General features: G+C 32.5%; 1 protein-coding gene across 1 annotated transcript; it reads left to right on the forward strand.

The window, feature by feature from the left end:
• Positions 1–12,750: 12,750 nt before the first annotated feature.
• Positions 12,751–14,545, forward strand: LOC114730441 (uncharacterized). Its single transcript, XM_028917524.1, has 4 exons — positions 12,751–12,849; positions 13,166–13,482; positions 13,630–14,187; positions 14,302–14,545. The coding sequence occupies exons 1-4, from the start codon at positions 12,751–12,753 to the stop codon at positions 14,543–14,545; spliced, it is 1,218 nt and encodes a 405-aa protein (XP_028773357.1).
• The last annotated feature ends 382 nt before the right edge of the window (positions 14,546–14,927 follow it).

A 14,927-nucleotide genomic window follows, 5' to 3' on the forward strand; every position in this document is an offset into this window, starting at 1 on the left:
ATTTTTTAATGGATCTTATTTTATTAAAAACTAAATTCAGAGAGTTTTTCAATAATGGGTCATTTCCCTGATTTGAATTTAAACTGAGAAAATTTTATCTAATCAAAAGTTACCCTGTTTATTAGAATGTATCACGCATAAATTAGAATTTATTGATACAAATTCTAATTTACATTAATAAACCCATGGTTAAAATTTTATCCGTGAGAAGGAAATGAACATTTTCAAATTTGATTAGCATTTTCAAATTTTCTTAAATAGATTCAAATTTAATCCAAGAAAATTAAAATTTCTTATATCAAATTCAAATTTGCATGCTTCTTTTCTTGTTGTATTAAAGCTTAAAAGCTCATTTGATTTAGTTCTTGTTGAATCAACTAGATTTTTCTAAATGAATTTTTAGTTGTTTAATGAGAAGATTGTTAATCTATGCTTATGCTTGTGCTTCTCATTGTTGTGAGGAAAAAAATTGTGTCTAGAGGTCAGATGAACATAGGGAGAGGTTTTTCTTTTTTTTTTTAATAATTGAAGGATATTATAAACTTTTCATTCTTATTTTTATTTGATTAAATATTAAAAACAAACTTTTTGCTAAATATTCTTGATAGCATGCCAAACATACCAAACATATGGATGATAATAAATATTGCATTATATGTTATTGCATTGAATTACCATTTCTAAGGATTTGGTAGTTGAACCAAACTAGTCTTAAATTTCATCAATATGATTCTAAATTGGACAATGACTTATCATTAAACAGCTATTTAAATTTAGTTTCTAATAGACTAAAGCCCATTAATTTTTTTTATATATTTATAAGGCTATGATTAAAATTGTGAATGAAGGTCATACATGCTTTAACTTTGACCTTTCAATAATGTTGTTATAATATCTCATGCACTATAAACACTTTTAATGTGAAACTTGTTTGATATAAATATAGACTCAATAATCTTTTTAAAGTGAAAATGTGTGTGGCCTTTACTCACAATCTTGAAAATAAATTTTAAAATACAACGAATTTTTAAATGAGTCTTGTTGCACGTATTAGAAATTACACTTAAATAGAATTTTTCAATGATAAATCATTTGACCCATTTAAATTTAAATTAACAAATCCATATCCTCTAAAAATTCTCATTTTAATTGATTTTATTATGTCTATTGAGATTTATGAATTGCTTGATCATACTTCTTTTTTTTTTCCTTGTGAATTTATTTTTATTCCTTATTCAAGCTTCTCTATTATATTTTATTTAATTTTTAATTGAAAATAGTCCTAATTACTTTTTTAGTATTTTCTTTTTTGAGAAAAAGACAATAAAATATCTTGAAAATTGTTAAATGACAAATCTTAAATCGACAACACCCTTGGCCAGTTTTCTTCCGCTAGAGCTCCGGCTCCGATGTTGGCAACCCTTCTAGTGGCCAGCCTCTAGAGCTTTAGTAGCATATTGCTGAAACTTCAGTGACTATTCTTTCTTATATATTGATTACTTTTTTTAGCTATTAACTATATTTGTTTCTAAAACTCCAATAACCAACTCTTGTTTGGCTGTTGACTACTCTAATATTGCACTTGACTACTTCTATTTTTGAAAATCTTGTTTAGTTATTAATCAGTTCAGTTTGATTATTGACTACTTTTATTTTAAAAATTCAAAAAGTACATTTAGTATTATTGAAAATCTAATGACTACTTTTATTTAGTTATTTACCACTCTTGTATAGTTAATAGCTATACAAAAGTAGTTTTCAAAACTTCAAAAATAAAAATAGTCAATAGTGAAATTAAAATAGCCAATAGTTATACAAAAGTAACCAATAGCTATATAAAAGTAGTTATTGAAAGTATAAGGACAATGCTATCATTTCACACCATTTTAAAATTACAAAATATTATAAGAGGTTTGATCTAAAATTTTGATATTCACCGACCCTAATTTGTCTGTTAGTATTTTGGAGGATATTTTATTATCTTTTTTTTCTTTTTTTTTAAATAAGTGAATGGGTAAATTAGAATGAGAATGCAAGGAACTTGATTAAAAGATAACAAATTATATGAATTCCACTTTACAGCTTCGACCTATGCCTTCCTAACTTCAAAAGATTAATAGAGTTTTAATTACCAATCCAATCAATTAACTTAAGTAGCTACTCGTCTAATCAAGCATAGATTCATTAAGACATTAACTTGTTAATTATTCCTTTAACTAAAAGAGTCACAACAATATTAATAATTCTCATTAAGCACCATTGGTAGAAATTAAATAACTATGCACAATCAAATTCACCAATCTTATGAACCATGAAATGGACCAAAAACTTAACAGAGAATAACATTATATTAACTCAATATAGCATCAAACAACAAAGTGAAGTGCATGATTATCAAATCTCAACATTCATATCCCAAAATACACTACAACTATAATGTACCCATTCCAGCATTGCAATTCAATTATCCAACTCAGATAAATCAAAATATAAAACTGAAATTGGAGATAAAAATGTACAAAACTCTCTGGCGTAGCTTTCTGGTCTTGGGGAAAAATCAAATTTAGCTACTCATGGTTTAATGGACTGCGCTACCGAGCTCCTCTAATACTTCAATCATCACCACAACAGCAACGGAGAAGATCATCAGAGGTTGAAGAAGGTGCGGACTCGCAACGATCTCCCCTGTTCTGGTCGAATGGATTCTGGTTGTCTTTGGCTGTCGGTGATGATGATTATCAAGACAGAGGAGGCTGAAAGTGGCACGGAGGTGAACAGAGGAGGTCGCGGGTTGAAGATGGTGAGAGATGGGTGAGGTGAAGTCGCAAGATTCTGGGGCTATGAAGGTCGCGCTCTTTTCTGGCAACGGATGGAGTCGGACCCGGTGAAGAGGAGGAGATGATGCGATGAAGACGGTGGTGAAGGGTGGAGGTCGTCGATTACGGAGGATATGGAGCTGGTGGGGTTGAAGCCGAGAGAATTCAAGCTGAGACGACGATCCTTGGACTTGGAAATCGCCTCCTCCTTTCCTTCGAGCCGCAGGAGACTTTTAACTCATAGGCTTTACAAAACGGCGAGTTTCATTTGGCCTTCTTTGTGGTTTTGAGAATTTCTGCTGCTCCTTTTTTGCGATTCTTTAAATTAAAACAAATCGTAATAATATAACATTTTTATTTTTAGCATTTAAGCAACAAATAATAATAATAATAAAGTAAAAAGAAAAAAACCCGCTTTTTCGCCCAATGGGAGGGGTAATTAGAAAGAAGAAAAAGGTGAAGGAAAGAGAATGGTAAGATGGGGGGGGGGGGGGAGTGGAAGAAGGGGCATAGATTGAAAACAAAAAGGGGAGAATTAAATGTGGAGGTGTTGAATATTCTAACCCATTATTTTCCTTCAACTTGCAAGAGGTAGAGACGAAGAGGGAGAGAGAGAGTGAGAGGCTGAGAGGAAACAAAAAAGAGAGAGCCAGAGGTTGAATTTCAAAGTGCATGCTAAGTTTTGAGAGATAATCTAAATACATGAAAATATTTCTCCTAATCAAATTTTTTTTATGAATTTTTTTAATACACTTAGAGTTTTATACTGAAAATATTATCATACTAATTAGAAAAAAGTTTGCTATTTGGATAAGGAATAAGTGGAAAGTTTTGGTAAATATGACTATAAAAATTTAAAAATAAATTATTAATGAATTTTAATCACTTTTTATCTGTTCATTGATTGTTTTGAAAATTTTAAGTTAAGATTTTAATTGAAAAATTTATTATTTAAGACTTACCTAAAATGTTTATATTGATTAAGTTGAATAATTTATTTGAATTATTTGATATATTATTGAGGTTTTAATCTATTTGAATATTGAATAGGTTAAAGATATATTATTAAAATTTTTTTAAGCTTGAAACTTAAATTGTAAAATTGAGAATTTCATACAATTAAATAAAATTAAAGTTATTTATGATTCAAAGGAGTTGTTTGGATTGAGAAAAAATTTTAAATGAGGTTAGAATAAATAATTGAGATTTTAATGTGAGAATTAATATATGTTTATATAATTTTAGTTTAGAGAGTAGTCTTAGAATTTTAAAGTAGTTCTGTAATATTTTTTAGTTATATATTTATGTGAATAAATAGTTTTGAGTTATATATTTACACACAATTAATAAATATTTATGTGTAATTTTTTTAGACTCATGGAGAATTTTGAGGTAATGCAGGTAATTTTGAATTTTTTCATGTACATTTTAATGATGTGGGATTTTATTGTAAATGATTAGAGTCTCTTTGATTTAACTATGTCAAAGAAATATATGTATATATTATAATTTTTCAGATAAAAGGAGCTTTAATGAATTTATTTTTATTTCATTTAAGATTTATTCTATTAATTATGGTTAATATTTAGATATCTTGATAAGTGATAATAATTGAAATATAATATAATGAATCGTACTGTTAATCTGTATTGGAATTTTATAGTTTTTTTATTTAGAATAATAGCGTATTCGTGGATGCATTTTGATATATTATTATCTGTTATATGCCATATGTATTGTTGGGTAAGGATTGAAAGAGATATGTATGTTGTTTAATCATCAAGTGGTATATCATTACTTGATGCATAGTACATGGCACTTATTAGGGCTTTTTTTCCATGTTTTTCTTTAGCCGAGAATGTTTTAGAGCTATAGGATATGTAACATCTCCTTAGTTTTATTCTTTAAAGAGGTGAGCCATGCTCCAAACTTGAATTCTATATCTTTGACCAAGTATATCTCAACTTGGGATAATCCATTAATATGGATTAGTTGCTGTTGGATTATGTGTTAACCTATAACTCCAATTAACAAAATAAAAATGGATAGTGATATAAGAGAGGCTGCATATTACTTTTTTTTTTTTTGGATACGATGAAAATTGAGATTTATATGTTACTGAATTGAGAATGAAATCAATTTGAAAATATAAATCCGTAATATCCACTTACACTCACATATACATATATAATCAAATCTTTGTTAATCATATGATTTGCTTATATATGTCAGGAATTTTAGTAGTTACTAAGATGTTAGATCTCATACTTTATATTAACATTTTTAGGTGAATGATCTAGAAGGAATAAAATGAAGGTACCGATGAGGTAAACCATAAAGGCTTTTTTGTACTCCTCATGCATGTTATGTTATATTTTGTTGGCTACAACTATAATATTTCAATGTTTTATTTGTTAAGTTACTTTAAGGATTTATTTTGAAACTATGATTTGTTTCTAAATGCCCACACTCTCTTTTGACAATTTGAATACTATAAATACTTATGAGCTATTTATAAAGTATTTGTATTAAGTACATGGATTAACTGGGCAAGTGTTACACTTTTTTAACTCTGATTTCATACAATGATTTTTAACTCAAATAAATCATATCATTTTTAATTCAAATAAATCATAATAAATGTAATTAAACTTAATAAATATGATAAAATTCTCAAATAAGATATGAAAAACTATATTCAAATAGGTACTTATTAGTTACATATAATTGCGAGGATGATAAGGAATTATTGTCAAAAGAGGATGATCTATTAAATAAAAAAAATTGAAATATTTTCATTCATGATTAATATGAATAGGGCTACATATGGGCAGAGCTAGGCAGGGTAAGCCCCATGCCTGATGTCCAGCCTGAAAGATGAACAGGCTACGTTTTGCAACCTGCTGTCCAGTCCTGGCCAGTAAAAGAATTAACTATTTTGGGCTGGTTAAGAGCGGGCTGAATAGGGAGGACTTTCATCCCCAATTTAGTGACACCTGGCTCATATGTGGAAAAAATTCAATCATAATTGATAAACTCATAAAAATTATAACTATTTTGAACGATCAAATATAAAAATACTAAGTTGTCCCTAATTAATCTTTTTTTATTTCCCCTAACTTCATTTTTTTAAAAAAAATAAAACTATAACGTTCTTTTCTTTACTTCTATGTAACCATAAACATCAAATATATGTTAAAGGGGTCGGAAGTAAACGTTAATATTGTTGGGGGATAACACAAAAAGATAAATGCATAAATTTGACACATGAGTAATCATCATCAATTTCAACCATGTGACTTCATTATCATGCTTCGAGACAAGGTGAGAGGAAAAGAATTTATCATGAATGACTCAATCACTTATATATGTAAGGTTTATGTAGTCTTTTTCTTCAACCTTTGATTTCTCATAGGAGGTAAAAAAATCATTTAATAATTAAAATATTTAATAATTGAGCTAATTCAATAGTTCAATTCTTTAGTTCATTCATATAGTTAGAGGATTCTTATAATCATGTGAAAGCACAAGATCTGAAAGGTGATTTTAGTTTTTTTTTTGTTTTAAAAAATTGAAGGTAAGAGGAAAAGAAGGAAATTTGACTAGGAGCAATCTAACATATTTAATTTTATATTTTGATATTTGGTTCTTTTATATAATTATAATTTTTATGTTCCTTTCATTTTTTCTAATTTTACCTAATTTTTTAACTCAAATAAAAGGAGATAATTACTGAAAATAATATAATATTATATATTATAATATATATAATTATATATTTTTTCGGGCAAGGCTAAATGGGCAGGGCAGCATGCCCTGCTCGTGGCACGGCCCTGCCTGAAAATACCCATTTTTTTTTTCAATTGAAAAATACCCATTTTTATTTGGCCAGCTTTTTCTTAAACCGAGTTGGGTTTTTTTTTTTTTTTTGTGGGTTCGGGCAAGCATCTTGGACATGCGGACCTTATGCAAACCCCTAAATATAAATAAAACATTGCAATATTAAGAACATGGATTGTTGTATTAATTAAATAATTTACTTGAGTTGACGATTGTGAATTTATTTTTTGAAACATGTTTCTTTTTTTAAAAAATTCAGATTCGATATAGGAACTAATTTCAATAAAATTTTATGGGAAAATTGCAATTAGGTCTCATTAAAGGGAATTAAATACAAAAAAGTCTCTTGAAATCATAAAATTATTTTGAAATCCCAAGAGACCCTTTTGTGATAAATTTTATTTGTTTAATTACCAAATTATTATTCTTTTTTTTTTTTTTTAAGTTTGTATTAACAACTAAAAGAGCAGTGGTTGACAACTTAGGGTGTAAGGATTGACAACTATGGCGGCTGGTTTGACAACTTATGCATTACATTTTGTGATATGCTGAGAAAATATGTTGTCAAACCAGTCTCGATAGTTGTTAATCCTTGCACCATAAGTAACTATTGCTTTTTCAATTGTCAATGCAAATTTAAAAAAAAGAAGAAGGGTAATTTAGTAATTAAACAAATAAAATTTATTACATAAAGGTCTTTTGGGACTTTAGAATAATTTCATGATTTCAAGGGACTTTTTTGTATTTAATTTCCTTGGGTGAGACCTAATTGCAATTCTCCTAACTTTTATTAATTTCTTGTTCAGAAAATAGATTAAATTTAGTGGGCCAACCCCCCAAGAACCATCCTAATTGGGCCAAGTTGGTCCACATGCCCAATTATTAAATAAATTTCAATAATATTGTTTTATTATTAATTACAATAAAAATTTTATTAGATATAGAAGCTAATTAGTTTAAACCTCCTTTTTTGTGTATTTTCCACTACAAAATTATCTATATTTAAAAAATAAAAATATATTTATTTTTGACTAATTTGACTATTCTCAAACAAAGGCTTCCTTTCTTTTTTTTTTTGGAACAAACAAAAGGAGGCTTGAAGAGCACCAAATGATTCCAGATTTCCAACAGAACCGGCGTCAATAACAACCCACAATTAAAGCTGTTTCAATGGTCAAACGAAAGATGGGACAAGTCAAAGCAGCGGAAGTATATAATCGTTTTCATAGACCAAGACACCAAGTCTTACCTCTTGCGTAAACGAACTCTTAACAAATCTTCGATCTCCAGCATTGGGACTGTCAGTGCCAAACGCCTGAAATAGAGATGGGCCGGAAAACCCAAATGGACTCCAAGTGTTGGATGCTGAAGGGGAAGTAAAGGTGCCGAGCCCAATGGAGGTGCCTGAATTGAAACCATTTCCCGCTGAACTACATAGTAACACTGAAAACCCTGAAGAAAAAGCTGTGCTCCCGCTTGACCCAAATAAAGGAGATGATGCAGATGATCCAAATGGAGTTGGCTGGCTGTGAGTAAAAGTTGCAAACGCATTCGTAGGAGCAGATCCCTGGACACCAGACAGGGATGTGCTTGAGCCAAATAAAACATTTCTTTTTGCATTTTCAGTTCAATTATTTAACAAATACCTCGGCAGTAGAGCTTGATTTTGCAGTTGCAGAGGCATCAAGGACATTAGCTAATTCTCGAGATGTCTCTTCAATTCGTCTCTTGGCCACTTCTGTCACAAGGTCTTTCTCAAGTATAAGCCTTTGGACAGTTTTCCCTTCTTCTATCAGCATTCTTTTCAGTTTAGCACATCCACCCCGTAGAATTAGCTGAAGATTCAACATAACAGTAATGGAGTGATGAGGTTGAAGTGTCATATTCGACTAATGGGAAAACAAAAGAACACAGATTGCAGATTGTCCACATTTCTTCACAAATTGCAGACGTGGAAGGAACTATTTGGGGGGGGGGTTGGGTTTTACTTTTATCTTCACATCAGTTTTAACCTTGTAGTTTTTAAGAACACATATCACATTATTTTCAAATGTAGCCTTATCAATACGCAGTATAACATCTATCGGAATCCGTGTTATTTATAAGTTATGAACAGTGCTGCTCGCCTCAAATCCGTACAAAATATGGGCCACAGTCTATTTCTTAATAAATCACTAGTCACATAATTAGCATGTTTTTCCTACCTACTAAAAACAAGGGGGGAATATATTTTCCTTTTAATTTCGGAATGCTTAGTCATGGCATATGTAAACTTTTAAATTATAGAGAGATCAAATTTACCCCTGCGCCAGCGAAGCATAAAGTTTTTTATCTTCTAACATGACAATATCAAGGGGGAAAAAAGTCTCTAGAATAAAATCAAAGTTAAAAAGACAAGTATGATCCATCATATACTCCTTTTAGTTTTAATTGTCTTTTTATGCAATTTAAAATCAAAAAGTACCTTCTAAAACAAGTAACCAAGTATTAATTAGTGTTATAAACACTAATATGATGCTATCTCTAGTCCTTAATATAAGAGCTAGTTGGAGATTCAATTGGATCCTAAATATAATATCTCAATTTACTTTGTTTCTATTATTTATCTATTTTGTCCCTAAGTAATCCCTATAATGATTGCACATGTTAAGGTGTTCGATACATATGATTGATGGGGATATTTTACGGAAGACAACATCTGTTTATTACAAATAATTAACTTAACTAATTTTCTTAGGATATGCAAATCAGTCATTTAGATCGGAGGTAGTGTGATATTTCGCTCAAAAGCTGACTAATCATTTCACCTCAAGCCAGTCAGAAAGATGCCTCCGTTGACTTTTAAATAATAAACATCAAACTTCGAATAGAAGCCAGTCACACACAATGTGGGGAAGAAATAGTACTAATATAAAGCAAAATATTTCTAATCGTCTAAAGATTTGATTTCCTTCTCAAGATCAGAGGTTATAAATCAGGATAATGGGTGAAATTTTTAGGTAGTTTCATTATATAAAATATATGTATAGTAAGTTAATGATGGGTAAATATGCAAGCAAGACTGAAAATTCTGACTAACTTCTGATCAGTGTAGTCTGTTTTGGTAAATATCTGTAGGATTTTCTTTCTTTCTTTTAAATACCTCAGCGGCAGCAGAACTTGATGCTGCGGTTGCGGCGGCATTAAGGGCATTAAGGGCATCAGCAAACTCTAGTTCTTTTCCTTCTACTTGTCTCATGGCACTTTGTCTTGTCTCCTGACATTCCTGCTTTTGCAACTGCACATGCTCAAGCTTTTCTTGCAACTGTTTCTTTACTTCAATCCATTCATTCTGAACATAATAAGTTACAAATTAATGGTCACTTAGATGCCTCAGCCCATCCTAAAATATTCCTTTAGTACACATAATACATTATTATAATTTCAGTGTCAACAACAAAAATCAGTAGGTGAGGTAACATAGTTTGGGTGCATCTCAAAGACAAATATTTACAAACATTAATAAATATTGACTATCTTAAATATAAGAGCAGATAAAAAAGTATAGAAAGCAGAAGGGGGGAACATAACAAAGGTACAGAAACAATCCAACCATACCTAGAATTACATCTGCTTCAGTTGTATCTCATATATTATCCCTTCTTTTCTAATGAGCTTCAAAGACTTGATCATTGATGAAAACTTTTATAAATAATTTGTCCCAATCCTTATTTGTTAAGAGATTTTGAAAATAATAGTAATACAAGTTTCATTTTAAAAGTTTACGTAGAATATGATAACATGCGTTGTTAAATGAGGGAGACGAACTAAAGAGATGATAAAAATAAAATAACGGCAACTCCAACAATTACCTCAGCAATTTCAGGAGCATCAAGCGCTTTGGCTAACTCCAATTCCTTCTCTTCAACTTTTCTCATAGCACTTTCTCTTATCTGATCACCTTTCGGCTCCAGCAATTGCAGAAGCTCTCTTTCTGTTTGCAACTCTCTCTTTGTTTTCATCCATTCATTCTAAACATGAAAGTTACCCATAATTAGCCCCTCAAGCTCTTCAGTACATCCTAAACAGTTCTTTAAGTACACATAATATTCTATTATAATTGCTCCTGATCACTACACAGAATCATTCGGAGAGGAAACTTGGCGTTAGAATCCCAATCACAGGAATTAAAAACACTGACAGGATCTAGTCTACGAAAGAAGCACCAACCAAATGCAAAGAAGGGGGAAAACTTGAGAAGAGGGGAAAAAAACCAACTTCTATATTTCTATATAGAGATAACAGGAAGAGAAGAATTATGCTGAAACAGAAAGCTTAATCCTCATTGAGACTGGAAGGAACTCCACTAGTTTTTATACCTAAATTACCAAGAATATGCTTCCCCATCTCTCCTTGATGTCTGAAGGCCCCTTTTTTAAGACAATCAACAAAGGAACAGAAAGAACGCTTGATTACAACCTCTTGCCAGCTCATCCCTAGACCTAGCCCTGACACATAGTCCCTTTCTTCCCAAGTAAGCTGATCACCGTTCCTGCCATAGTCCTATAATTACTTCCCGCATAGAAATCAGACTCATCCATTCACCATGAAAACAAGTCCTCAAGGTTGAGCCAGATACTCAAAATTAAGAGAAACACACGGCACAACCTTGTGTAGCATCCCTAAAAAAATTACATAAATAGAGAACCAAGAGGCACTACAAATTCGTTCACATTGGAGGAAAAAGAAGCAAAAATCAAGTTACTCAGCATCATCTTGCCATATTAAGAATTAAAGATTAATCTGGTAAGGTGGAAGACGTATTATTTGCCACACTGGAAAGAAAAGAAATATCTTCGAACACGTGGTTCCCAAGTTTTTCTGGTTAGAACCATCTCCCTTTTATTCCATGAGAATAATAATGAGTGAATGGAATAGAATTTTCCGTCTATCTCTCTCATCTCCCTCTCTGTGTCTCTCTATTCTATCTTTCCTTCTCTGATCTCCCCCCCCCCCCCAAAAAAAAAATCCCAACATTTATTCTGTATCATTGAGATTTGAGCTTGGACAAGTTGGCTGTAGAAGGTATCTCTCTATCACTGCAAAACCAAACACAAGCTTCCACAGAAGATTCAGACACCTTTCTATAGGAGGCACCAAGCGCAATCTCCTTTCCATCAAATCAGATCATCATTCCAACTTCTTGCCACAACCCTATCCGCACAATAAAAATTCTTCATCATTCAGCCTTGTTTTAGAACATTGTCATCGTTTGGGAAAAAAAAATCCTGTATTTTGTTTTTCACATTGATCATAGTTCCTTGCAAATTAGTTCATCTCGTTTCATTGTCTGAAAATGATAGATAAATGCTATAAAAAATGGAAAAAAAAAACACTAACACAGCTAGTACCTCAGCAAGATCAACTCTAGTTGTAGCATGCTCAGCATTTTCTTTAGCATCGTCTAATTTTTGACTTACCTCTTCAATTTGTCTCTTATGCAGTTGTACCTCATCATCCTTCTCAAGTTTAAGCCTTTGAACAAGTTTTCGCTCTCTTCCAGTATTGCCCTTAGTTTATCACATTTACTCTATAATATTAGCTGTAGCTTCAACATAACAGTAATAAAATGATACAATCTTTTATCAACTTTCAACTTAGATGGAAATTTTTTTTCTTTTTTTTACATATTTTTTAATTTAATTTTCTAATATCAGACTACTAGACTGGATTTAAGCATTACCAGGGCTAAGTTAGGATAGCTTCCTTGATGGTTATTTTTAGGGAAAATGACACATAAAGAAACCTGAAATTATGAAATGCCAAAATGGGAAGCTAAGCAAATGTATTACTAGATAGGGAAGTGTTGCTTGATTTGGGATTATGCAAATATTGGGCAATTACCAAATAGTCCCTCATGACAGCCCCTTATGATCCAAACAGAGAAAATGACTGGTGGAAGTGTGCAAGTTGTGGCGGGAGCTGGAGGAAAAACTTTGAAGAGACCATGAACGTGGGATCATGAACGTGTGAAGCAAGAGCTAAACAAATTAAGCAAGTGAGGTTAGTATTCAATAACTATATTGTTCTTCTCTCTCTTTTGTCTGTCTCCTTTATGCGCTGGTTGATTTTCCTCTTCCTGTTGGGTGGCAATGTCGTCGATGTGGGGATGGTTTTGAGGTGGAGAGGATTGCGAAGCAGGGAGATGGTGTGGGTATATAGAAACTGTGGGGAAGGACGGTGATTAGAGGGTGAATGCATGGGGAAGGAAAAACACCGAGGGAGAGAGGTTTGATGGTGTCACAAATGGGTCAGAGTGATTAGTGTTAGATAAAGGCACAATGTTGAAGGGGGATTCGAATAATGGAGTGGATTGATTCTAAGAAAATGAAGCATTAGTGTGGATAGGAAAGAAATGAGTGTTTTGTTGCAAATTATAAGCATGAATGTGTCAAACCCTAAGCTGGTCGTGTAAGTTGATGATGATGGTATTAAGTCATATAATCATTCGACTTCTGTTATCAGTGCAGGTAATAAAGGAAAATGAATTTCGAAGTTGGGTCATCTTGTGGGAAGGAGCTATTCTGTTATTTTCATATGGGAGGGAAATTTGTGACAAATGTGAAGGTGAAGTGAGATATAATGGAGGTGGTGTAAGGTTAAGAAGCATTAAGGATGGGCTGACACTTAAAGAATTGAGGCTAATGATATGTGAGTGGATTGGTGGTGATCGAAGAAATTATGACATTAAGTATACAGTGGCCTTTGACGAGAAGACACTGATTGACCTTCATGAAAGTGCTGAAATATATAACCTCTTTCAATACAATGGGAACAACGGTCATGTGTATATATGTGGCCGAAAAAGGGCAGGGGGGTCTCCAACCAAGGGATAATGTAGAAATGTAAGTGGAAGTTTGTCCTAACTATTTGTTGTCATTTATGAATTTCATCTTGTCATTTGTGTTAACGAGTCTTGTCATTCTGAATGCAGAATAGAGAGGTTCATGGGCATGTCACAGCAAACAGAACTGGATGCATCTTCTATTAGTTTGTGTTGTGATTATGGCTGGTTTAATGAAGAAAATGCTCGTGAATGTGACAATGATGAAAGAAGTGGGCCCCCTAATGTGGATACATCCATCAGAGTTGAAGATACGGATGGTAGTGAGATGGTTCATGTGGAATGGAGGGGACTTTTTACAGGAGTAGGCCAATGTTTTTCTAGTGTAGATGTATTTTGGGTGTCTACATACAAGTTTGCACTTGCAAACAAGTTTGTGCCCAAGTATGTGAGGAATAGCAAGAAATTCATGTCGGTGAGGTGTAAAGTTGAGGGTTGTCCATGGAAGCTATGTGCAAATCATGTGGGGAAGAGTTGTAATGTGCTACGAGTGACGACATTTATAAACTGGCATGTTCATTTTGCCCAAGATAGCTTGGACGTGATGCATAGTGGAAGAGCTAGTTTGAACTCATCAATAATGATTGATGAGATGAGGGATCATGCAGACAAGTGCACTTCTCAGATAAGGAAGAAGTTGAAACGAGAGTATGAGATTAATCTAACATATAAATAGGCTTATGGATCAAAAGAGAAGTCATTGGAAGACATATATGGCAGGCCTGAACAATCATACATGCTCATATCATGGGTATGCGAAAGGCTAAAGGAAACAGATGAAAAAATCGTGGCTGAATGGACTACTATTGGGAATCGGTTTGAGTGTATTTTCATTGCCTACGGGTCATGCATTGAGGGTTTCTTGGGTGGCACAAGGCATATTATGTATGTTGATGGAACTCACTTAAACAGACCATACAAGGAGACAATGTTGTCAGTTTCAGCTTATGATGTAGATAACGAGTTGCTGTCGTTTGCAATTACAATTGTCAAGAAGAAACACTAGATGACTGGACGTGGTTTTTCTATATGATAAAAAAAGATCCTGGGTTCTGTGGAAGTATCAAATCGACACAATGCTATCATTGGAGGAGTGGCATCAATCTTTGGTGGTCAAAAGCATGCCTTTTGTTATGGACACATCAAGGAGAATTTTAGTTTAGAAGTTATGAAAATGAATAAGGGGCAAACAAGGACAAATGGCCGATCAAAGGAGGATACACTACATTTATTAGATAAAATTGCATATGCAAGGACGAATGAGAAATTTGAGGCAGCAATGGATGACATGAGAGCTTTTTCTCCAAAGCTATTTGATTGGCTTATTCATCATGGGGATATAGATAGGTGGGCTAAAAGCAGGTTTCCATATAAAAGACGGGACAATA

Source organism: Neltuma alba, unplaced genomic scaffold, assembly GCF_004799145.2.
Source record: "Neltuma alba isolate B1F8T4 unplaced genomic scaffold, ASM479914v2 tig00012732_pilon, whole genome shotgun sequence".
Classification (NCBI taxonomy): Eukaryota; Viridiplantae; Streptophyta; class Magnoliopsida; order Fabales; family Fabaceae; genus Neltuma; species Neltuma alba.